Source organism: Carassius gibelio, chromosome A16 (assembly GCF_023724105.1).
Source record: "Carassius gibelio isolate Cgi1373 ecotype wild population from Czech Republic chromosome A16, carGib1.2-hapl.c, whole genome shotgun sequence".
Taxonomy (NCBI): Eukaryota; Metazoa; Chordata; class Actinopteri; order Cypriniformes; family Cyprinidae; genus Carassius; species Carassius gibelio.
This window is the reverse complement of record NC_068386.1, coordinates 10,994,119-11,021,006: the sequence shown is the minus strand read 5'-3', so window position 1 is coordinate 11,021,006 and position 26,888 is coordinate 10,994,119. Positions and strand designations below refer to the sequence as shown.

Below are 26,888 nucleotides of genomic sequence, written 5' to 3'. Positions count from 1 at the left end.
TCAGTAAATGGTCTGGGCCTAGACTAAGTGACTCTCCACGGATCGCTGCATATACATGTAGATTTGTGAACACACAGGCTCTATAATATCATTGTTGGTTGAAGACTGAGTTGCAGGGAGCGAGTCAGATCCTGGAGCTCAGCATAGGGATTATGGTAATTTGTGTATGTGGAAGTGAGGGGAAAAGACAGTCAGGAATGATGCTCAGTGTAAACTTCAAGTGTGTGTTTCAATCAGGAGTATATATATATATATATATATATATATATATATATATATATATATATATATATATATATATATATATATATATATATATATATATATATATATATATATATATATATATATATATATATAGTGTTATATATATATATATATATATATATATATATATATAGTGTTATATATATATAGTGTGTGTAAAAGCCAGTGTCTTGTCTTTCACAGGATGAGTGTTACAACTACATCAAAGTGCTGGTGCCACGTAACGATGAAACACTCTTTGCGTGTGGAACCAATGCGTTCAACCCAACATGTCGCAACTACAAGGTATGATGAGTCTGTTTCTGTCACACACACATACTTACTCACTGTAGACGCCTCCTACAGATGCGCAGGTTTCTAAAGCTCCCTTTTAAAGAGTCAGAACTGACAGTCTACATGCACACGTTTACCTACATTTGTCAGCATTAAAATTAATTTGGATATTAGGCTTTTTCAAAAATGTATATACCCTGCTTCTCAGAAATGAATTCATATCCTGTCACACCTGTTTGCAACCTGAATTTGCCGTGAGGGAGTTCTGTGTTTTCTCTCACCAAACCTGGCTGTTGGTAAAACTAAGCATTTTTCTGCAGCTGCAATGTTGACGCATTTTAGTCAGACATTAACTAGGTTTATGTGTTTTTTGGGATAATGCCTAAAAATTATGAATGGAAGCACCAGGAGGTAAATAAAATGATTAAAAAGGACATTAAAATTAAGGTGGATAAAAGTTTTATTCAATGAGAAGACATGCACATAAACTACAACAGAAATGCAATTACCGAATAAGCTCCTAGATGCATCTCAAGAATATCATGGGACTTTGCTTCAGGTCATGTGAATGAATAAATCACTCATATGATTGGCTGCTATCATTTCACTCACTGTGGAATTAGGCCTGTCCTGTGATTGATAGTTTTCCATCAACATGAGCAGACAGGTTCCTGAGCGGTGTGTGTGTGTGTGTGTGTGTGCTCCCGTGTGCTTGTTTGCCAGAGAGCATGTAAATCTGACTAAACTCTGAAGGAGGCCAGCTTAACTCACGGATGAGACTCTGCTCTCAATTTTTCCGTTTGAGGCTCTTTGGAGATCCTGATTTATGCACCTTACCCTGAAGGCATCTTTTCTCCATATCCCTCGCTTTCCTCCTCTGCGATTCTCTCTCCATCTGTCTCCGTTTCTCTCATTCACAGTCTCGTTTTTTCTGCATCTCTCCGAGGAAAAGGCCAGTTTGTTAGAGCCCTTGGAGAAGGACGATATGTCACGTCGTGCAAATCATGTCACTCAGTTCCTCTGCCTCGTCTTCTCATGCATTCCTTCACTCTCAAATCACAGCTCGAGAGGTTACACATTAACTGTGGAGAACTTTCTGGAAAACTGTGCAGTTGAAGGAGAAATAGTAGTTTTAAGACTTTGTATGTTTATGTTAGTCAAGAATTATTTTAAGCAAAGTATCCATAATGAAGGATTTTCTTGTGATAGGCACAATATTGGTGCCATATCAGCTTAAATATGAAATGTTTTATCAGTATTGGTCAATATTGGATATATTTATTTGTGTGTACTTATTTCCCAATATCTGTTTGTCAAGATAAGCATAAGCATCTTTAATAAGGGGTTTCCTCCAAGAGACATAATATATCTGTGTCATTTTAGTTATAAGCTGAGATATATATATATATTTTTTTCTTTTCTAATATTTATTTGTACATGCTTATTTTCCAGTGTATGTTTGTTATTAAAGGATTCTTGCACCAAAAGCATCTGTAATGTAGGTTTTTTTTTTTAGAGAGGCATGGATATATCTGTTATCAGCTCAGAAATTAATAATTAGTGTGTGTATATATACTGATATTCCTTTTCTTTTCTTTTTTTCAAAGATAACCTTTACAGTCATCTATTTTTTGTTTAAATTTTAATAACACTTACCACTAGCACTGGTTTTGCTGTGTTTCACCATTCGTTCCTGTATGAGTTAGGTTACATTTCTATTGAAGTTATATTTAGACACATTAAACAACAAACAGGCGCACTTTCCTCAATAGAGGTATAGATAGTCACTCTTTGACATAGAACCAATCCAGTGCTGTTCCAGCTTTAATTCCCCTCTATTCTTCTCTATTCCTGTGAGTTACAGGGCAGTGTAAGTGCTGGTGAGCTTCACTAGGTGTTAATCTTGTAGGGATGACACACAATGTGACCCTGAATACCAGAATGCCCATAGGACCCTCTCAGCTGCACTGCTAAATGTGTTTGTGCGTGTGTGTAATCCAGTCGTCTTTGGGAGGACATCTCTAGCCCTGCAGGGTGAATATCTGTGTGGATTTGTACACCGATATGTGTGCGTCACCCAACAAAGGCATTTAGCATGCCGTTTTATTCTGTGAACACCACAGGTCGGGAGCTTCTGCTCTGCCTCTGACTAACAAGAGAAACTGGCACACTGTCCACACCGTACAGTTCCCAAAGAGAAATAAAACGAAACAAACCTGGAACACACACCCCCCATCGGCCCACATTTATAACACTGGATTTCAAGCTCCCAAAAGTCTGTGCAAAAACCACCAACCAGTATTTAAAACATGCCCTTAAAAGTATTTATAATGGAGTTTTAAATAAAGATTATTGGAAGTATGTTTTACAAGGAATGTACTTGTAATTATTTGTGAAACTTAACAGCAGTTTCAGAGTGAAAAATAGTTTTACAACCAAATATTTTTCATTGTTGCCTTAAACGATTCACCATTGCGTCAGTTATTTTCTCAAAAGATTCTGAATCAGAATTTGCAAGATTAAAGGGACAATTCACCCCCCCAAAAAATGACGTTCAGTCACTTACTCACCCTCACCTCTTTTTGCCCAAACACTGAACATCAGTGGGGTCCAAATCATTAAGGAATCGAATAGTGTTCTATTTCTAGGGTTCTTTAGTTGGCTCATTGTGTGTAAGGGATCTTTTTTTTTTTTCTCTATCCGGTCAGATGTCGTCTTTGGAGCAGGACGGAGAGGAGGTGGTCGGTCAAGCCCGTTGCCCTTTCGAATCCCGCCAGTCCAACCTTGGCCTGTTTGCCGGTGAGTTGGCAGAGCACCAGCCGTCTAGGGAAGAAGACACCAAAACCTCCTATAATCTCACAAGTGTTCCACTGACATTTTACAAAGCGCAGGAAGTCGCAGTGAGACACCAGTGATCACAGAAGCACAGAGCTTCAAAAGGGACATGAGGGAGATGAGACGCATCTCTCTTTTTTCTCTTTGTGCCATATACACACTGAACTGAGCTCTTCTTTGTGGGGTCCGTGTTGTTTTGATTCATCCATACTTATTTCTCACCTCACTTCCCAGGCGGTGACTTTTATTCAGCCACAATGACAGATTTTCTAGCAAGTGATGCAGTGATTTACCGAAGTTTAGGAGAAAGCAGTCCTGTCCTGCGTACCGTGAAGTATGACTCAAAATGGCTTCGAGGTGAGTCACCTGTTATTCAGCAACCTACATTTATTTTCTGTATAATTCTCAAGTTCTTATTTTGAATCACGTCTTGGTTTATTTAGAGCCTCATTTTCTTCATGCCATTGAGTACGGGAACTACATCTACTTCTTCCTCAGTGAGATTGCAGTGGAGTACACCACCCTTGGCAAGGTCAGACACTTCAGTTCAATTCTTCAGCATCCTGCTAAAAAAAAAAAAAAAAGAATTGAGATTTTCCAGAAAAAAATATGTAAACATCCTTAAAACAGAATAAATTAACTTGAAGCAAAATTGCATATATATGCGATTTTTTTTTTTTTTTTTTATAAAGCCTAACAATTTAACTAAACGTAAAACAAGCTATTTGTCAATGTACATTTGATTAATGTCTCGCACTTCCTTTTCTTATGTCTCATTTACTTACACCAGGTGGTGTTTTCTCGGGTCGCTCGTGTGTGTAAGAATGATAATGGCGGTTCTCCAAGGGTTCTGGAGCGCTACTGGACGTCTTTCCTGAAAGCCCGATTAAACTGTTCGGTTCCGGGCGATTCGTTTTTCTACTTTGACGTCCTTCAGTCATTAACCAATGTCATGCAGATCAACCACAGACCTGCAGTGTTAGGCGTCTTTACCACTCAAGCCAATAGGTACCGAGTCTCACCACAATATATTTTGACAGATTTCCAATCCATTTGGTTTGTCTATGAATAGTTTGTTTGTTGAAAAAAAAAAACATCCAACAGAGCTTTTATCTCCCCAGCATCACCGGTTCTGCCGTATGTGCGTTCTACATGGATGACATAGAGAAAGCATTCAGTGGAAGGTTTAAGGAGCAGAGAAACAGCGAGTTGGCCTGGACGCCAGTTCCTGATGAAATGGTGCCCAAACCACGGTAAGACGTCGCAATATGAACAATCCAGTGGATTGTTTTAAATTTACATATCAAACCGTTATTGGTAACACTTTATAATAACTGCATGCTATTAATCATTAGTTAAGCATTAGGAAACAGTTAATTCATCATTTATAAAGCATTAATAGACATTTATAAGCAGTTTATAAATACAGATATAAATGCTTTATATCTGCATATCTATAATGTATTTAATAATTGTTTTTTCATACTTTATTAATGATCAATTTATCATTTCTAAATTAAGTATAGCATTATTTACACACCAGTTATTAAGGAGTTGTCAGTGGTTCATAAGATCACTTAGAAATTGTAAGTAAATGATTAATAAACTATTTAAATGTGCATTCATACATATTTTTATTCAGACATATAGTAATAGTTACTTATAGTGTTAATAAATGGTTTATTAACGTGTATTTCTACTGTAATTCAGGGTTAATTCACGTAGTTGTTAGTTAACTATTTTTGTGAGCTCATCTAAAGTGAGGACTATTTATGCCTTGTAAAGCTTTTACAAATGAGATTTAAAGGCTGTTAATATTTCTGTGTTCTGTATCACTGTGTTGTGTTTGTTTCTGTTTTTTGTTTAGAAGATAACTGAGCCTTTAAATATCCTTTATAAATGCTTTACAAGGCATAACTAGTCCTCACTTTAGATGAGCTCACATAAATAGTTAACTGACCACTACTAAATGCTTTATAACTACCTGAATTTACTACATTTCTTGTGATCTTATGAATCACTGGCAACTCCTAAATAACTGGTTTGTAAATAATGCTATACTTCATTGAGAAATGATAAATTGATCATGAATGAAGTATGAAATTACACATTATAGATATGCTTTTAAATCAAGAATAAAGCATTTATATCTGTATTTATAAACTGATTATTACTGTCTATTAATGCTTTATAAATTATGAATTATCTGTTAACTAATGCTTAATTAATGATTAATAGTGTGCAGTTATTATAAAGTGTTACCCAGTTATTTAAATTCTGATAGTATTTCACATACTGAATTATACTAGTATTATACTGCTTTTACTGTATTTTTTGAAAAAATAAATGAACATGACAAACATGAGATGTGCGGAATGGTTCTTGTTAATTGTATGTGTGTGAGCTGTTTTTGTAGATCATTTCCATGAGCCTTCATGTGGAAAGTCTGAGCAGGTAGAGGTGTTATTGAGTTCTTTTCCTTTCTGTATCTCTCTCTAGGCCGGGGTCCTGTGCTGGTGATGGCCCTGCTGCTGGTTATAAGTCCTCCACAGATTTCCCTGATGAAACTCTTACATTCATTAAGTCTTATCCACTAATGGATGAGGCCGTACCATCTGTCAACAACCGACCCTGTTTCACACGAACCACTAGCAGGTACGCACACACAAACACACATTCTCCAATAGAAATTATACACTTGACCACTTATTATTTTAGCACTCTGTGTCTCTCTTTATTTCTCCAGTTGTTTTCTTAACATCTGCATTTCTTTCTCCAGAGGAAAGGCATCTGTTGTTAGTGTTATATAAGCGTTTAGTGTTGTGATGGGAAGACATGTTTTAGATTTGTTTTGTTGACTAATTAGCTTATGTTCCTGGTGAAGGTTCAAGCTGACCCAGATTGCTGTGGACACAGCAGCTGGCCCATATAAGAACTACACGGTTCTGTTTCTGGGTTCGGAAAATGGACGCGTTCTGAAGATTCTCGCCAGCACGCATCCAAACTCCACCTACAGCACGCAGGTTTTGGAGGACATAGATGTTTACAACCCCAACATGTGAGTCATATTGCATGCACACACTCCTTTTTTGCGACGTGATGTTATTTTGTTTGCCCACATTGAAAACTAACAAAAATGTATTCTTTGTTGTTTAATGTGCATCTATGTAGCATTTTGGACCAGTATGTTTTCATTGTGGGAAGGACAAATCTTTTTTTTGAAACTTATCAACCATTAAAGACAGACCTACTATGAGCTGGAGTGTTGTAATCAGTGATAAATGGTTTTGTTGAAGCCATCAAACTGCATTAGTTTAACTTCCAAGTAATTGTGTCCAACAGAATGTGTCCATTCCTGGTAAAAACCCAGAATTTTGCAAATAAATCTCCACCAATCAGAGAATCACAACAAGAAAATTTAAATACTTTAGTGCCCACACATTGCCAAGAAAGCACTGCAAATGACATATGGTATATATTTTTAGATACATTTATATTATTAAAAATCCTTGATTTTGCGGCAGGTTTTCTTAAAAAATGCGATGGAAAATGCAGGATATTTTTGCAATCATATGCGAGGAAATTGCGGGAACTTGCAAAAACTGCGGTTTGATGAAAAAGAGAGAAAAAAGGTGACACCCCCCCCCCCCCCCAAACACACACACACACCCTGTTCTCACTAGGCTACTACCTTACTATAATGAGTCATTTCTTATGACTTCCTATGATAAGCAAGCATACTAAATCACAGTATATTTAAGTTCTCATTCTGTTTTATTTCAGACCTTAATTAACACATGGCCCAAACTTACAAAACATTGAGTCAAACAAGTTTTCTAGCTTTACAAAAGGAATATTCAACTACTTCTGTAATAATGAATACAAATAAAATATACACACAAATATACAAATGCTGTTTTACAGGAATTGCAAAGTGCAATCTCTTATTGCAACGTAAATTATTTTACATACTACTAATATACTTACAACTGTAAGGTTTTGGTACTATTCTGTAACAAAAAAGCACAATCTTACACCTGTAGAGGTGCATCAACTTCTGAGTCCACTGTGAAAATGAAAGCTAACTGCGTAGCCTCTAACACTGGCCTATCATTCGCCATCCTCATCCTCATCCCTCTCTCAAAATAATTTGCCCCCACTGTCATACACACCGGGTAACTGCTTCACGCGGTCTTTTGCTCTTATTTTTGTTGGCAGATGAGAATGATTTGCGTCCTTCACCCTGGTTTCACCGCGGGCTTCACAGATGATGTTCATGTCGCGCAATTACGTCACTTCATAAGGTTCCCATTGGGAAATAATGGTGATTTACTTGTGTGAAGTAAACGCAACATTTTTCAACTTTCTGCTAAGATATATGTGACTTTTTTGCAACGAAAATTATTATTATTATTATGAAATCATGCTACCTCCGCATATTTTGCTTCCTGAAATTGGGATTTTATGCGGCGAAAGTGCGGCGTATTTGAAAAATATGCGGCCCTTGGCTGATTATGCATAAAATCGCGTTTTTCTGGAGGGACTGATATATATATATATATATATATATATATATATATATATATATATATATATATATAAACAGAGTATATAATATCAATATTTAAATCTGCAGTTTTATAATTTTTTTCATTGTTTTAATTCCGTTAGTTTGTTTCTCGTTTTTTATTTGTCAATTTTTCTTGGGACTGGTAGACAGTGTTGGACCTTTTGTGTCTTTTTGTCGGATTTTCATGACATAACTCTTCAACAGAAACTTTTGTTTTAAATACTTTTGAAACCAAGGCTGCTGAAAAAGTGGGGTAGAACGATGGGATACTAGGAGACAAACAGGTAACCAAGGGAGAGGAGAGAGGGGAACGGGACTGGGAAAAGATCTCGAGGACTCAAACTCAAGTCGCCCAAGGCACCGCTAAACCATATGTCAGAGCACTGCCCACGAGGCTTTAGCTCTGAAGCTAGTCTGCATTTTGATAGAGTTTATATATAGAATACAGATGAACTGGACAAGCCTGAGAAATAGTGTGAATTTAGTGAGTCAGTAGTGAGTTTTTAGTGTGATTTGAGCTGAAGACGTAAAATTGTTGATTCAGCTGTCAGGTTTTGATTATTTGAAATATTTTATTGAAACCGTCTCAGAGATTTTAGTTTTTATTCAAGTAGACAAAAGCTATATCAAGACGGCTGCTGAGTGAACTGACTTGCCGTAAAGGGACTTTAGGTCTACCCAGAGCAGGAAACCAAGCAACAGAGAAAATGTCACCTGTCTGAGCAAACACAACTTCACCGGGAAGGTTCTTTACAAACACATCTTCACTGTTCAACTCTTTTTCATGCAGTTCACACTCACTGACGGGTCTCAGGTGAACATAAACATGCACACACACAACCCCAAATCCAGTGTCGACAGAGGCGTTTGATTAAGAGAGAATCACTCCTGCAGTAAATGGGACGGATGGTACGTGTCGAGCTGTAATTGTACTCCTGGGATCTTGCCCATGTTTGTGTTGCTCTTGTGTATCTGACAACCAGCCTCAACTCCAGCTGAGACTCACTAGTTCCACAACAAAACGTGACCACATCTTCAAGCAGCATTGCTCACTTTTTCCCCTGAAAACCCCACCTCACGTAAAAGTGACCCTTTGGGAATGACACTTAACATGATGAAAAGGATTTATTTTCATTATTACAGATACTGAGGAAGATGAATTGCAGTCATCCTTATGGCATGACTTTCTTCAATCAATTCAATAGGGGGTGACTCATCTGAGTGACGCACATATTGGATTTCTTTCTATATTGGGTTTTTCGTTTTCTTTCTTTTATAAGGGATTGCTTTTTCCTTTCATCAGAGAGAAAGGTTTGCCCCCGACCTCCATTAAAGCCACTTTCAGTATCCTTTTGAACACAAAATAAGATAAGAATCCGGAGCTGCTCTTTTCCATAAAATGAAAGCATACTGTGACCAGGAGAACATGACTACTCTATATTTAAAGTTTTGTTATTTATTTATTTTTATATAATCTTAATTCATTTGTATTATTAGTCATTTTATTACATTAAGTTACAGTGAATGAAAATTACAAATATTGCCTTGTCACAGAGCTAAAATAAAATAGATTTTATCATATTTTATGTTATACTAAGCAAATAAATTAAGTAAACAATACGATGAAAATTACGAATTATTTCTATGTTTTTGGCACAAAAATGCATTTAATTGTGTACGAAAAGCATATACTCTCTTTCTCCCGCTCTCTCCTTACAAACGCACACACATACAGTGCAGACACTTACACACACAGAAACATACACATGCAACATGTTGTCAGCACTTCTCTGACAATTGTATTAGTTAAACAACTTAAAAGCTACATGACATTTCTTACTAGGGAGGTAATAACGGAGCAGTTGTTGGAGCAGATGAACTTATAGTTTCGCTTTCAGTAAAGACGCTGCTGCTGAACACTATGAGGGGCCATACAGGCCAGAATTATTGAAAAGCCTCTTACAAACACTAGTGAAACTAAAAACATTGATCAACATTGAAAAACATTTGTATGCGTAACTGAAAAACCTCATACAAAACATTAGTGAAATGCAAAGATCAACCTTAGAGAAATAGGTTCTCACACATAACTGAAATGAGAAAAGATTTCACTTCCGTTTAATTTGGCGCATGTCTCACTAATTTGTCAATGCCGGTTTTAATTTTATATAATTATCATCAATAATAATAGTGATAATAGTCGTCAATTGTTTCTTACTTAATGTCTATTATTTTATGTTTGTAGTTTAAGGTAACTATAATAACCCTGCTGCTTACGACACAAGTTTGGTTAAAATGGTTTTCAGTTTATTTTTCAAACTACAAATTGAAGAGCATTGAATTGTGGGATACAGTTTTTTTTGCACTGTCCTTTGGTTGTATACAGCACATTTTGTAAAAAATGTACTCTGTAATCTAGTTATTCCATGCATTCAGGAAATGTGCCTACTGCATTTTTGTAGTAGTAGCTTTCAATTTATAAAATAGCCTTTATTAGTATTAATGTTTTATGTGCATATATAGTATTTTTGGACCCTCTTTAATGGCATACCAACACACAACACCATTTCTCTCTTCAGGTGTAATGCACGTGGTGAGGACCGGAGGATTTTGGGATTGGAGTTGGACAAGGACCATCATGCCCTGTTTGTGGCGTTCTCAAGTTGCGTGATCCGTGTTCCACTCAGTCGCTGTTCTGACTATGGCGATTGCAAAAAGTGAGTGTCATGAAACCTATGCCCACAATCATTCTCTTTAAATATGTATTACATCTGAGAGCACTTAAAACAGTATATACAATGCTGTTCCTCTCCTTTAAGTGTCTAATATTATTTTAATCAAGTAAACTCATAAGTGTTACTAACATAGAGCAGTTTAAAACATTTATTGAAGAAGGAACCAGCATCACAAACTCTATTGATGATGCAGTGCAGCAGCTCAGTCCTCAGAGAAATATTTATGACAGCCATGCAGGAATCTTCTGAAAAGTCCTATGTGCTGGATCGCTTTTGATCTATTATAGATCACGTCCTCCATAAGTGCACTGAGAGCGCTGTGTGTTTCCAAAGAAATGCATTCTTAAATGTATTCAAATTTAAACAGATGGATTTCAGAGGGCAAAAAGGTTTTAGCTTGTAGCTTTGTAGTCACAGAGAAGGGTCGTCACTGATGTAGACGTGTTTCCTCCATCACATGCTGCAGTCCTCGAGCCAGCATCACCACATGCTTTGACTACTCGCACACAAATTAGAGCCATCTGATTGGCCACAGGCCAAGACACAGCATACAATCCTCTTTTTTTCGAGACAGCTGTAGTTTGAGCAAGCTGATAGACTGTATTTCCTTATAAAATATCTCCAAACCCTATCAGGGATTTTCAGTCCCAATATCCAAAAACTATCCCGATGTCTGAGAAAGCCATTTCTTACGTTTTTACCAATCTGTTAGCTCATGCCTGCTCAGCCTCAGGAGAAACAATCACACGGGATTCTCTGTGGACTTGTGAGAAAACATCTTTTTTTCTCTCTCTCTCTCTGTTTTTTTTCCTCACTGAATTGTTTTCAAGCACATTGAGTGCTGGATGCAAAAACAGCTGTGTTTGTTTAAATTCAAAGAGGTTTTATGTTGTTTTTTCCTCCTAAAAGAACAAAAGAAATTTGTTGTGGTCGAAGAGCTCTTTTCTTTGAGCCTCCAGTATTCAAAGTTTAACACTGTTTGTGTAATTTCTGTGCATCCATCAAATGTTATTTGCAAAAATAATGTTTTTTAAAAGCTTTCCCCAAACTATCTGGTATTGGTCGGCCAGCAGATAGCCCCGCCCCAAACTCACACTATTGGTTGAGATACTGTTGCCATGTTCCCAAGACAGAGACACAAGTTTACACTTTTTTCAAGAAAATCAAGCTACAAATGAGTTACTTAGTTATTTATGCATTTTCAAAGAAAATCACACTCCCTGTGTTTACGTATTTCCTGTGGAAACTGGAAGTTTGTGAGGAAAATATCAAAGGGTTTGTGAGTGTTTTTTTTATTTTATTTTTATTTTTTGGCTAATGGTTGGCTAACTAATGCTACTTGCTAGTTGGCTGCAGGTGTTATTAGGGGGTGGGACATTCTCATTCTAAAAACATTTTATTGGACAAAAATCTGTGCAGTGCAGGTTGAGTCATCAATATTTTTTTCAGTTCTCTCAGAAGAGAAAGACTTAATTTTATACATGTTTGTCTGGTAAATAGTTTATTTTACACCTTTTTCAATGTAGCAGTAAGTTATTTCTTTATCAGCCGCTTTATCAGTGAACTTTATCAGCCGCTATACTGTAGATAAATAATTTGTGGAATAACAAAGTACAGTGAACAATAAAGTATTGCGCTACAAACAATTGTGCTAATGATTAAACTAATACATTAAAATATAATGACAAATGGCAGTTTTCAATATCAAACCGAATACAGTAACCAACTGTAAACTCAAATCGGCTTTAAACTGTCATTGGCTGACATTGAAAGCTTTGCACAGTCAGTTAAAATTTGACCATATACTCTCTTACTTAAAAATTTATGTGGATATACTATTAAAGTAGTAATTCTGTCCATTTTTAGTAGATCATTAGCATATAGATGACTTAAAACCTAATGGACAGAATAGCTACCCAACTCTATTTTTGCTTTAACTTTTCATTTAAACTGGGATAATGGAAAGAATTTCATAATTTTAACACTTCTAACTTTTAACAATAAATAAAGTGCTAAAACATAGCAACCCTCAGGCATAGCATGGGGAAATTAACAACCTGTAAAGAAGAAAAAATAATCGTGACCTCTCTATTTCACTCTGACTGTAGTGACCTCACCCATGCTTTTTTGTCTTTTCTGTCTTTCACTTTCTCTCTGTCTCTCTCTCTCTATTTCTTGAAGTGACTCACCAGCTCTGCCATGTATCTGAGTCTCAGTTGGCCTCTGGCAAATATAACACACCTGTCAATCATGCAACACAAACACACACACCTGACTATACAGCAGACAGTTTCTCTCTTTCATTTTTTCCCCTCTCGGTCTGACTGAGTGTCTGACCAGGAAGAGGCTATAATGCTTTGTTATGGAGATGCTATGTCTGGCTGTCCCTTCCAGCTTGTCACATACACTTGGAGAGAGAGGGGGGGAAAGGGAAATTGGGGGTATGAAGACAGTGAGTGAGGAAAACACACATAGCCTTTCCAGCACATGTGGTATGAGTTAACTGTGTGTGTGTGTGTGTGTTTTAGGAGCTGTCTGTCCTCGCGAGACCCTTACTGCATCTGGCTGAGCGTGGGGAACTGTGCCTCAGTGGCGCCGGGATTCAAGTGAGTTAAATCTACATCACATGAACGTTCTATTAGTCCTGCCACAGTAAACTCATTTACGGTTCATTAGAAAGAAGAAGCTACACAGCTACTGATTCGTGATTCTAATTCGTGACATGTTTTCTAAAAGTTGTTCTAAAAACTGTTTTGACTTTGCATGGCTTTCTATACATCTCCTGTGTGAGACGCGGGTGCACCAATCATATTTGTCCACCTAAAAAAATGCACTGAATATGGATCTTCTCTGAATTGAGCTTCTATATTTCTCTAATATTTTGAATGAATAACGCAGCAGCAGCATGTCTCATGGGCTAGAATAGACTAATAAAACATTAAAATGCAACAATGTCACTTACATCATCATTATTTTTAACATGCTATTGCTGATCGGCATGTTTATCTACACACTGTGACCGGTTTATGAATTCCGTTACTTTATTTAGCTGAATGAATTTAATTTAATGACCGTTTAGGCACTTTCTCTGTAACCTTGTCACAGTCTTTAATGATATTTTCTGGCCATAAACTCGATTATTGGTTTTTAATGTCCTTTAATGTGTCCTAATGTGAGTATTGATCTCTATAAATTGACACGGGGAATCATTTTATCTTGAACTCATGAAAATTAGTACATAAACAACAGATTTCCAGACCGCTGCCAACTAAATGGACAGAACTTGTTGAGAGTGCTTTTCAGTGTCCCAGAAGAGCTTTGGTGCACTCCAGCATTCAATTATATGCTTCCATAGCCAAACTTATGTCAGAGTCATAAATCTTATGCTGTCAGATGCCATAAAGTCTTCTATAATCATACAGCAAATTTGAATTATTAAGAGCTCTAGAAACTTGGCTAAAATCTAGAATTCTGGTTTCTGTCATAGGAACCAGATGCAACAGCACTCAAAATGTAGAACTGATATAGATTGAATGATAGAATGTTTTAAAGTTTATCAATAATACCTTAAACATACAATAAACCAGGACATTTACAACACAAATCAAGTACTCTTTCATTCAAAAGTTAGTTTGTCAGTAAGAAATGGCTACTGAAAATTGAAAACTGAAATCATTATGTCCAAATTGATTGGTTGGAGTCATTTACAGGAGTCACATGAATAAAGTGGCCCCTTCTGGTGGGCTTTTGGCCTTCATAAGCTGAAAAAAAGCCCATCGTGCTGACTTTAATCTGGCGACATGAAACTTAATAGAAGCAGAACAAGAAAAAAGACCAGAGAAAGCTCCAAAGTGTGTTTAAATGCTAATCAGCATCTAATGAAATTCTGCAAGACTGAGAGGGTGACATGTAAGAAAAGAGGGCAATAGATGTACGATGGTAATACCCTGACTTTCTCATTTTTAGAACAGCTCTGCGGCTTGTTTTTTGCAGCATACTGTGGATAGGAGAATATGAAGAAAAATGTGACTTTATTATCTTGTAGGATATTTTCTCTGCGTGTTCTCCTTTTCCCTATCCGCTCTCTCCCAGGGGCAATTTAATCTCCATGTGATGAGACGGAGTGTTTGTGCTAATGTGTGAGTGTGTTGGCCATTTCAGGTATAATGAAAAAGCATGCATCTCAGAGGGATATTGATGTTCAGATATTATGCACCTGCAAGATCCCAATTTACCACTTTATGCAGGAGATTATTTTTCTCTCTTGTCCTTCCATTTATCCTTCAATATGAGATGAAGTCATCCCTGCTCTCTCTGTCTTTCCCTTTCGTTCTGTCTCTCTCTCTCTCTCCTCTCTCAGGTTAATGGAAATAAGGACTTAAATCATGTCAGGTAGAGAGGGCGGATTCTCAGATAGATTGAATATGCAGGGCAGGGTGAGGCAGGAGCACGGCAGGTGCCTCGGCAGGGCTGAAATGGGATGCCAGTGTTAGATGAAAAGTTATGTGTTTTTACACAAGCTTGTTTTTTCTCTTAAATCTTTTTTATTTTTTAGCCATTATTCTATATTGTTCCCCACCAAAAAATGGATTCCATTCAGATTAAATATACTCCAAATTAAATCAAGTCTGACAAAATATTTAAGAGGGAATTCAGTTTATGCATATATTTAAATTGTAGAGACATGTTGTTTAAAAATGTAATAAATGGCATTCATTTTAAAGTACTGTAATTAAAAATAGGAACAATTTTCATTCAGAAATTGTCACAATTACAGTAAACAAAGGATTAAACTGTTGAATGACTGAAATTGTATTTTCTTTTAAAACATACTCCAATAATCTTTTTTTTTTTTTTTCATTTTAAAACATTATACAAGAATTTTTACAGTGTGATACTCCCTTAAGCTCATATACAGTAGCTTCGCCGAATGAATTGCATCAGGGACCTCAATTTATTGTAAACTAATTTACATAAACAAAGACACCTTTGACCTGAAATTAATGACAATAATTATGCACCAATAATTATGTCTGCGCACTTAGCACCTGTACTGAATTGCAAGGAGTGTAATGGATAACTTGCACGTTTTTGTACTGAAATGCCACACACAGTGTGTTTTTGGACAAAAGTGGCATGTAGTGATTTTGGCGAATCCTGATTTTGGATTCAGGTACAGAGTTGTGTGCTCCATTAGACCACAGCCCTCTGATCTAATCACGTCTCCATGGTAACACGGAGAGGAAGCAGAAGCCGACAGAAGGCGTTATGTGTCTGTGTGTGCGAGATGTCACTCAGGTGCTCGGCAGTGAGCGGCAATGACTCGCTCGCTTCTGTGATGCCATGAGCAGCCGAACATTGCAGTCGCTCAGAGCAGAGCAGTGTCACTGCGGTTACGCTTGCATGAGTCACCAACGTCCGTCTCAGTAAACATATATTCTCTTAAAATTGTACTTAATATTCTGTTTTGCCCAAACACTCATTATCTTCATACAAAGGTTCTAACATCTGAAATCGGCTCAAAACTGAAGGCGCTTCTATTTATTGAGACTTGTGCACTTGAATGCATAGAACTCCCCGTAGCTTGTTCCACTCATTTGACATATGAACACATTAATTATATACGTGCACGTTAAATTCATTCAGCGTTTAACATTTGGTGCTATATATATATGCTATTATTTTAAATGATGTGTGAAACAACATAGTTGTATGTCCATATATTTAATAAATAATACAGAAATAATTAATAGATTTATATTTGTATGTATATGTTTATACATATTTTTAGCAGCGTTGAAGCCTATTTTAGTTTTTTTTTGTTTTTTACATATATATATATATATATATATATATATATATATATATATATATATATATATATATATATATATATATATATATATATATATGCACTATTTTTCAGTAAATATTTGTGGAAAACAGCCCACGTCATCGTGGCACCCAAAGCGTCATGGACGAGATGAGTCAGTCTCCATCTCTCCATGAAACTGGGTTTGTCAGAAAAACATAGACACGTAGTGAATACTTTTTTATTATTATGGCTTAATGTGAGGAATGTTCCTCATGTGAGTCACCAAATGTGTAAAAAAGTAGATAAACTCATCATAATAAATCACCTACTGAGGAAAAAAAGTTGTTACAAGTAGGTGTACGGTCTAAAAGTTTGATTTTAATCTCTAATATGTCGTAGTTTCTATAAAATTGCTGAATTTACTCTAATTTGGCGCTTAGTTAACTTTACATTTTTGCATATGTATAAATACTGCACGAATACATTTGCATTTGTTTCTCTTCTTATGGCTGCTAAATCACAGCTGTCAGTCATGGTATAGAGGAAGTGTCCTTGTATGTCAGACACTCAAGCTTCAATCAAATTGTAACATGTTATTTCCCTTTACAGTTGCTCGGAGAAGCAACAACAGACTGCTGACAGCACAACTAATTAGAGGGCTCATTCAGGGAGAGGCTCACAAAAGAATGATTGTCACTCTCTTGTCCTTTTTCTCACTCTTTCTCCTGCTTACTCTCTTCTTCTCTCTGTTGTGTTGTTCTCCCTCTCTGTCTCTGTCGCAGGTCTGGATTTGAGCAGTATGTGGAGAGTGGATATCCTGAGTACCCAGACAGCTGTCATGGTGAGTTCCAGACAGTCCGAGCTCCCAGAGATCATAACTCATTCACACCATTATTACATCCCTTCACATTCCTGCTACAACTCCACTTCTGTTCTGAAGACTTCCAGAACCCTAGAACCTTTCTTAAGGAATCTCATGGAACATGTCAGGAACATGTCCGGGTCATGTTTCTCTCCAGGAAGGGAAAGGACAAAAATATATCACATTTTGCACCCTCTTTGAACAGTGCAAGATTTTTGTACATTGTTTTTATGACAGTTAAACAACTCTACCCAAAATGGCATTTTTTTAATGTTAAATCATATTATCTTTTAATTGATGCTTATTTTAATTGATTATAGTATAATATAATGTACCTTAGCATTCAAAAGAAATTAAGACTTTTAGAAAAGATTTATTAAATTGATAAAAAGTGACAAAGACGGGTGTAATGTATTTTTCTAATAAATGCTGTTTTAAAGATTCCTGTTCATAAGAGAATCATGTACCTTGATTTTCAAAAAACAGCGTTTCAGCTGTGATGATAACCAAATCAGTAAATTAGAATAATTTCTGAAGGATTATTGAACACCGAAGACTGGAGGAATGGCTGCTAAACATTTAGCTTTGACATCAAAGGAATAAATTCCCTTTTAAAATATATTCAAATAGAAATAAGTTATTTTAAATTTGAAAACATAATTCACAATTTTACTGTTTTGAGTATTTTTGTTTGAATGAATGGTGAATTTGAAAGACTGCTTTAAATGTGATGAAATTAGTCACCTACTGACACAAAAGAACTTAAATCTTAAAATGTATATATATATTTTTTTTTTCACATTGAGGTGGACATTTCTTTGATAGATTTTTTTTATTATTATTATTGTAATTTATTTTAGGGACCATGTACAATATTAAAATATAAATAATTTTTCATGCATTGTACCAGAGTTAGCCTATGGCCAGTTTTTGTCTTCAGTCCATATGTAATAAACTATATGTAATATGTAATAGAATGTCTTGTGTACATTCCTGTACTGTAATTGCAAAAATGGAAGAAATTAAAGTGATCATCATCATATAAAACCCCTTAACCATAGTAAATTTCTATAATGCATGGCCTTAAATGGCTTATTGCTTTTATGCATCAAAATGGAGGCAAATGCGTTACGTTACTGTAGGAGAACACTGTTTAATTAAGAATTTGTTTTATTTATAGTAAAAAAAAAAATACAAATAATTATTCTGCAAAGTAATAAAGTTCATTAGCCTGACGGTAGATCTTCCTGATCTTATTCATCATTTGTTCTTTCTTTAGATGTCTTGGCCACAACTCGCAAGCAGAACCCTGCAGTGGACTCGGCATACGGTCAGTGCACTAGTTCGATCTCATAAGCCTTAAATTCAGCCATTCAAATTGCTTTAGTAAGTGGTTACACTTTGTCCAGCCTTAATCGATGTCATGGTCATATCCATTGACCATTTTAAAGCAGAAAATTTATTTGCCAGCCATTATATTCTGCAAATTTGCGTCTAATATTAAACAATGGACACACATTGCTATATCTGATATAGCTGATCTGTTGGTGTGAATATTACTGTACATGTCTTATATATATATTTATCAGTTTTCCTTTCATAAATCTTCCCATTCTGACCTCTGAGCAGCTCTTACAACAGCACACAGAGAGGTGATAGTTTCCTAGATCAATAGGGTCTGTTACACAAATGACCTGCAGTGAGTCTGCAGGCTGCAGATCTGGACAGCAGACAGAAATGTCCTGCAGGGCTGTGGGCCGTATCAGAGAGCTCTGAGCCAGAGCTGTAGAGGAACAACTGAAAATCACCATCTGACAAATTAATTTTCTCACTGAGTGGATCAGAATCAGAATCAGAATCAGAATGAGCTTTATTGCCAGGTATGTTTACACATACGAGGAATTTGTTTTCGTGACAGAAGCTCCGCAGTACAACAGAATGACAGCGACAGAACATAAAACACATAATAAAAGAATAAAAAAATACAAATAAGTAGATAAGTGGATGTGTGCCGGTATGTCTGTGTGTGTGTGTGAGAGAGAGAAACAGAGGGTGTGTATATTGTGATGGATGGTGCACGTGTATGAAAGATAGTAAGCATATGTGTGTTTTGGAAGGAGAGAGGAAGCATGTGAAAGAGGGAGTGAAAGTGTGCGTGTGGTTGAAGAGAGAAATAAAAAAGTGCAGGGTTTGTTTTTCTTTGTTTGCGAACTGTGTTATATTTCAGACAGTCGTGAACTAATACTAGCTGACAGCTTGGGCTGTGTGTGTGAAAATGTGTGTTAACATCCCTGCGTGGTCTGGTTTTGCTTCTAAAGCGTGCCAGTGGATGGAGTGTGATCTGGGTCAGAGCGTGCAGCTATTGTACCACACACAGTGCACTCTGACTCTCTTTCTCTCTCACACACACACACACACACATCAGAGCTTTCCGTCCTCTGTGGATCATATGAAATATCCAGTATAGCTCTCAAAATCCTTGAATTACCATCAGGATTAGTCACATGAGCAAAGTGGGTTTTGGTAAATAACAACGTTTCCGAGTCACCTGCTTTGTTCTGTTCTGATCTTCAGCTAATGAATCAGTGGCACTGTTTTCTGAGCTGATTATGGTACTAAAATATTTCTAAGTCCATAAAAAATTGAATAATTAAGAAAGAATAGATAAACAAAGAAGGAAAAGTAGATTCATGAAGGTAGAAAGAATAGATTGATAAAGGAAAATAGATTCATGAAGGTAGAAAGAATAGATTAATGAAGAAAGAATAGATTCATAAAGGTATAGAAAGAATAGATGAATGAAGAAAGAATAGATTCACAAAGAGAGAACAGATTCATGGAGAAAGAATAGATTAGAAATAACTTCATGAAGCAAGAATACATTCATAAAGGTAGAAAGATTTGATTAAGGAATGAATGCAGAATTAGGGAAGTAAGGAAGAATACATTAATGAAGGAATGTAAAACCTTGGCCCTAAGGAAAGTATAATGCTGTGTTCACACCAAACGCGAATAGAGCATTTGGCGTGAATTATTTCAATGTTAAGTCAATGTAAAGACACGTTATTTGCATCTGCAGGTCTCGTGGCACAAATGAGGCGTTAACGCGGCGCGGTAGACGCAAATTCGCTGTGCGAATTACGCGAATTGACCATCTGGCGCGATACGTGGGTTACATGCGAATGGTGCTTTTGTGCATTTATGTGTTTGACGCAAATTCGCGTCTGCCGCCAGAGTTGAAAAATGTTTACTTTGGCGTCAATCCACGCCTCGTTAACCAATCAGGAGCCTGCTTAGGAGTCACTCATTCAACACGGAGGAACGACTGATGTTGTCAGTGAGCAGTCAACCGGAGCTTTATGACACAAATATCACACACAAGCTCATATTTCAGGAATAAAAAGGACCTCGCTTGGAAGAGTTTGTTGTAAATAAACATTTAACTTTTGAGTCACCCGCAGCCTTCCTGCTGTTTTTTACAACTATTTTCACCCTAATATAGCCTACAGCTACTTTTCGCTAACAAGATAATGTGTTTATTCAGAGGATGTGTGCAGGAAAAAGTGTAAAAGCCCGAATGCTCGATCAACATCAGCCATCTTGCAAACAGACAACCGCATAGCACTTGCCCCTCCCACAAGAAGCGGATTTCACCTCGAACATGCGTTAATTTTTGTTTCAAACTCTAGGTGCGTCTATTTCGCTCTCGATGCGCGAATGCATTCAAAATGTCCAAGCGACAAAATAGACGCGGTAGATGGGAATTTGACGCTCTATTCACGTTTGGTGTGAACACCGCATAAAAGTTTAAGAATAAGAATAGAAGGAAAGAGGATGTGAGATGGATCAAAAACAAATAATGAAAGGAGAGAGAGATGATGGGAGTGTGTGTATTGTGCTGTAGCGTCATGGATGTGTGGTGTGCTGGTCAGAGTGTCCTCTCTGTGAAAGAGCACACATTCATTGAGCTTCCCCATCGCTTCATTCAGTCTCCACAGCTTCTCTTCCAGCCACTGGAAATGACACGGCAGTGCAGCTTCTCACCTCACGCTGAGACAAAGCCTCCCACAGCATCATGGCAGGGTAATTAGAGCTCTACCTGCATCCAAGAGAAGTCATTACATCCTCAGAACTCTCTCCATCTTCCCACTGTGTGATAAAGCCATCCCATTGTGAAAGGTCGAGGAAAATTCCCACAATGCACCACTGTTTTCCGACAGCTCTTTTCTTCCTGCACCTTTTTAATAGAATGAAAACGGAATGATAATAAAAGCGTCCCATGTGCCAGAGCGGAGCTCCCCTGTTGATCGGTCACTGTGTGGCACAGATGGCAAGATGACAGGCTTTATTTAGAGCTGGGCAGGCAGAGGATGGGCTGCACGTTTGGCCCCAGACAACCGGCTGCTGCTGATGAGGACTGTGTGCCGCTACATTAAGCATTAGTCCTGTGATGGAGTATTTCACAGCAGCCCGAGCCAAAGGACGCAAAGTCTTTCAGAAAGAGAGCTCCGCAAGGTCATTGGTACTTAAAGTCACCTGGGAACGGGGAGAGCTAAATCTCAGAATCAGACTTATGAGGATATCCTCAAAGTATGTGGTCCGCAAGAATGTTTGGGATCAGCACTTTGTGGGAGAATAGATGGAAAAGGAGAAAGGGAGAGGAGACTGTTAAACTGTTCAAATAGAAGCTTCTGTGAAATTAGCTTAGTTCAGATCAAATGTCTCCAAGTTTCGATTCTGCAATACTCATGCGGAAATTCATGCGGTGCCACAACAAAAAAAAAGAAAATGTTATATTGATTTTGCTGCGAGAAGTTTTTTTTTTTTTTTTTTTTTTTTTTTCGTGAATTGTACTGCACACTTCACATGAACTTTACAACTTCTGAAATCATTTACTGAGCTATTTAAAGGGATAGTTTGCAAAAAAAATGAAAATTCTATTAAGCTGTATATCATACATACTTTAGTGGGAATGCAAAAGGTGACTTTGGTTTTGTTTGGTTTGTTCAGTGAATGTAAGTGGGGTCCATTGTTGTTTTCAGTGTTAATTCAGCCGCATTAATATTCTATTCTATTATTTATTTGAATTACCTTTTTTTTTTTTACATTTTCAGTGTTCGAGTTTTTTGTTTTTTTTTATTTTATGTGATTTTTAGTAGTTTTTTTTTATTACACAAAGAAATGTAAATAATTTTACTTCAATTTAAACATTTAATTCTGTTTAAATTTCTTTTAATATTGTTTTTTTTTTTCATCTAAAATATATATATTATTTTATTTCAGCTTTTCTTTTAATTAATAAAAATGATACTTTAACAATAACAATATTTGTTGTTTTGGTCCCCATCGATTGTCATCATATGGACAACAGTTCTTCAAAATATCTTCTTTAAACCCACAAACTGAAAATTTTCCTTATTTTGTTATATCTTCCTTTATACATCAAACCTGTATAATTTTCATTCTCCTATGGAACATAAAAGAAAATGTTTTTAAGAACGTCTTGAAAATTATTGAGGTCCAAAACAACCACGTTGGACCCCACAGACAAAAATTCTTGTCTTATTTTGTGTTTAACAGAAGAGAGAAAATCATCAAGGTTATTAATGACATGGGAATGATGACAGAATTTTCATTTTTGGATGAATTATACCTTTACTGATATTTTACAAAATGGAAATATGTTGAACCCTCTAATTAATCCTAATTTAAAATGCATTTTATGGATATTTCTCATAAGTAACTCTGTTGCCCCCTTCCAATACAACCACAGGAAATACCTCACCCACAAGCGCCAGCACAACCAATCAGGGACCAGCTCTGCCTAAAATCAAGGGTGTCTCTGAGACAGGTACCCGCCCCGAGGAGGGGAGGCGGGGAGGGCAGGGTTCTCCTGACTTGAAGCCAGGCAGTGTGGAGATGGAGGGTAAGGGGGTGTGGAGAGGCCCTTGACTCATTGTCTGTCTTCTAGCTTCCCTTTATCCCAAGTTTAAACTTTTCTAGCGCTGTATTGGATTCTGCTGCATGGCCCCACAGCTGCATACAACACAAAATACACTCACAAAGAATCAAAAATAAAAGAATCCCAAAGAATGAAAGAAAAGTGCACACTCATACACACCAACTCGGAGATGCAAACAAATTCCCTTTGAGTCAGGCAATCTGCGAGTCTGTGTTCATCTCTTTCGACCTTCCCTGGTGTTCCTGCTAGACAAACAAAAAGAACAAATTGTCTGCAGTTGCCTTTTTTATATATATATCCATTTAAGTCTACCCTACATCTCCAAAATGGAAAATGGTTTCCACTCATGTGTCCCTGGCTGAAGTTCGCTAGAATCCAGCAAAATGATCATAAATCCTGCACCTACCGCTATGATCATCCACTCAGCCTGTAATGAGAAGCACCAGCAGTCGATAAATAAGCAGCAACTACAGAACCACAGGCAGATGCTGCCTGATAGAAATTTCCAGCGTGCAATCTATTCAGCCGCTCGGTCAAGAGGAGTCGCAGGCTTGTACAATCAAACGACCTGCAGACAGGAGAAGTCACAACGCACCTCATATCTCCCGCTCTTCACCTCCCAACTTATCCCTCGATTTTAATATCCCTGTTGTTGAGAGGTAATGCGTTAATACACACAGAGTATTGTGAACCTCAGAGGGCTGCATTTATGTGGCATTACTTATTCTAGCAGATGAAATTAAAATTTTACAACAACTGCTTCCAGTTAAAGCAACAGTTCCTTTCGGTTTTTGCCATTTCAAACAAGAGGAAGTGATGCTGAGTGGATCGTTTGTCACACTTTTAGTCTTTCAATAAAAATATCCTTTAAATTTATTCAATATTGTGTACTGTAATAATTGTTTGGTGAAAATTTTTTTTAATCAATATTCAATTATTCTTTATATTAATCTAAACATTTACATTTATAAAAAAATTTGTTACAGAAAGAGTGTATTCACAATATTAGATTAGATATTAGATATGGCCTACAGTACAAATTCCTCACATGCTATTTTGCCCTTTCGTGCAGATGCAAGCTGTAAGATTGCATTAATGTTGATTAATCTCATTAGTAGGATGCGTTTGGGTGAGTTAGTTTATCCCGTTAGAAAAGCACTTCAGTTAACCAGATCATTCGAAACCGTTATAAAGACTTTTCCTCTTCAATTGTTAGTGCATTGTAAATGTCTTGTGTTCTTTTATATTTTAATTTTTTATATTTTTGTAAATGTTTTTTTTTTATTTATTTAAAATATATTCATTGTCAATTAACAATCTTTGTGATATTTTTTTGTCATTTTCATTACAAATAAATATTTTTTGAGTAATTTCGTTGACCAAATTAAATAACTAGATCTGAACTCAAGTCAATTATATTAGCTATGAGTTAAAATGTTATTTACTAATGATTCAGTCTTTACCTTTATTCACAGTCTGCATCATAATGGTTTATTTTAGTGCACAGGGTCAGAGTCAAGCGAGGTCAATCTTTAGGTAGTGTTGACTTAAGCATGCGTGGTTGAATCTCTCTCCCTATATATATATTTTTAAAAAGTAAAGCGATAATGATGTCTGTCGAAACAACCTCTGTTTGTTCCGAGGTGGCGGCTGCCAAGTCCATGCCGCTCGTTAGCGTTATTTTAAACACACTTTCTCGCAGGTCATTGACACACTCGAATAAGTGCTATTATGGCAGGAACTCTGGCCCCCCGATAATTTGCGTGAGTGTTGGAGGACGGACTGCCATGAGGGGGTGGGCGGATTCTGAAACTCATTAAAACACAGTCGAAGATGAACTGACAGTGAACTCCAGCTGAACTCCGCTCTGAAGATGCATTCAGTCCTGCAGAAAGGATATTAATACCATGGCAGGGGAAGAAACAAAGAGAGAGCCTGAGGTTTAGGGAGTCAGCGGGAGATGGAAACATGTTTAAATTGGGTGGAAGACATTGAGGAAGTGGAAAGGAAAAAAGACAAAGGATTCCAGTCATACACAAATGAGATTCCCATATATATGTATTTTTTAAGTCCACTATGCAACTGCTTTAATCTACTTTATAGGAGCTCTGCTTCCGAAAAGAGCAAAGTGACGTCCTTCTCATTAAAGTGTTTCATTTGTAAATGTCACAGTCAGCCTGCCGCCCGTGTAGCCAGAGCCAGGTAATAATGTCCATCACCAAAGGTCACAAAAAATAGATCCTGTTTTCCACCAAAAATTCTCTTTATATCAACCCAGCACATGCCCTGAAACATGCAGACTCAACATACAGGCTATTAAATAGTGCACAAACAAACACACACACACATACACTTATTTGTGAAGAACTGTGGGCTCATACGGTGCTGGAATCCATATAATGCGCTTCCTAAAACCCTCTGCCCCCTCTCCTTTTCCTTGCCCCTTCCCTCTCTTCCTCTGGTCCTTCTGACTGGAGAGATGTAGTGTTCTGTTAACCTGCCTGTTTTTCAGACTAATGCTTCACATTCTTAAGTTCCAAAGCCTCTCTTATTTCCCCCTCTGGATTTAGTTTAGAGTCTCGTAAAGCCTGAGCTCTGTAGTCCGACTTTAGGATTATGGCCTTCAGCTTTTTTTTTTTTATTCTTCTAGAACTGTCACCTCTTTTTTTTTTTGTCAAATAGTTCATAATTTTCTTCTAAGGATTAGATATACTTGAGCAACTCAGGCTTCAGAGTGAGGCTGTAGCGAGTTTGATTGTTTCCCGCATGCTTGTTTGCTTCTCTAGGATCGTAAGATCTCGAGCTTGACCAGCCGCTGGCTTCCATTGAGTTTTTCCGCATTTGTTTCCCTATCTGCTTGTGTGGTGCGTCAGAAAGTATGTGTGATCCCGCTGCATGAATCTTACGTCAGCTCTCGATTGAAAGTGCGTTTTCAGTTTGCTGAAGAGAAGAGTCGCTCTCTTATCAGATACCTGCTTTATTCACCTTTGAATGCATGATGCATCGTTTTATGCATGATGTTTTGAAATGTTACATTCTGTAAAATGTGTTGACTTTTGTGGATTCTAAAGGTCCTTTCTCATGATTCACATCAACCTTATCCAATGAACTGAAAACTACAGGGTTAACCCTGATCCTGCCTTGCAGTGCAGCTTTTTCAATGCTTGTCTCTTGAAGCACATGATTACTGGACAGTTTGGTATCATTACATAGATGGTGTTTTATTTGATTAAATTAATTGATTTTAATGTGTGGTGTGTGTACACACACACACACACACACACATTATTAACATATTTTATGAAGGATGCTAATGTCTAAAGGTGATAATAATACTATTTTCATGTCAATTCCTGTCAAATCATTTAACTGCCGGAAAAATTACTTCATAAAATCTTTTGCAGAATCTATTAAATAAAGTATTTAGGAGACAAGAGCACTGAGCTGAAAATACAAATCTATTCAAATAGAATATTTTCTAATTTCCTGCATTCACGGATTCAGTTGCGCTCAATTATTTACATTTTGTTTTGCTGTTCTCTGTGTATTTGCTCATATTGTCAAATGTA

General features: G+C 36.9%; 1 protein-coding gene across 7 annotated transcripts in view; it reads left to right on the top strand.

The window, feature by feature from the left end:
• The window catches only part of LOC128030607 (semaphorin-6D), a 145,224-nt gene that overhangs the window by 109,161 nt on the left and 9,175 nt on the right, over positions 1-26,888 (top strand). For 5 of the 7 annotated variants that reach the window (XR_008187928.1, XM_052618366.1, XM_052618363.1 and 2 more), the window contains 13 exons: positions 451-552; positions 3,249-3,339; positions 3,610-3,732; positions 3,819-3,907; positions 4,166-4,383; positions 4,497-4,628; positions 5,875-6,030; positions 6,260-6,433; positions 10,525-10,662; positions 13,209-13,286; positions 17,278-17,336; positions 18,637-18,687; positions 23,131-23,283. Coding sequence is in view for 6 of the 7 variants with exons in the window: in XM_052618366.1 (XP_052474326.1) it covers positions 451-552; positions 3,249-3,339; positions 3,610-3,732; positions 3,819-3,907; positions 4,166-4,383; positions 4,497-4,628; positions 5,875-6,030; positions 6,260-6,433; positions 10,525-10,662; positions 13,209-13,286; positions 17,278-17,336; positions 18,637-18,687; positions 23,131-23,283 (1,564 nt within the window). In the remaining variant the exon portion in view is untranslated. The remainder of the gene's footprint in view (positions 1-450; positions 553-3,248; positions 3,340-3,609; positions 3,733-3,818; positions 3,908-4,165; positions 4,384-4,496; positions 4,629-5,874; positions 6,031-6,259; positions 6,434-10,524; positions 10,663-13,208; positions 13,287-17,277; positions 17,337-18,636; positions 18,688-23,130; positions 23,284-26,888) is intronic. The other 2 variants (XM_052618367.1, XM_052618369.1) reach the window with 2 other exon arrangements.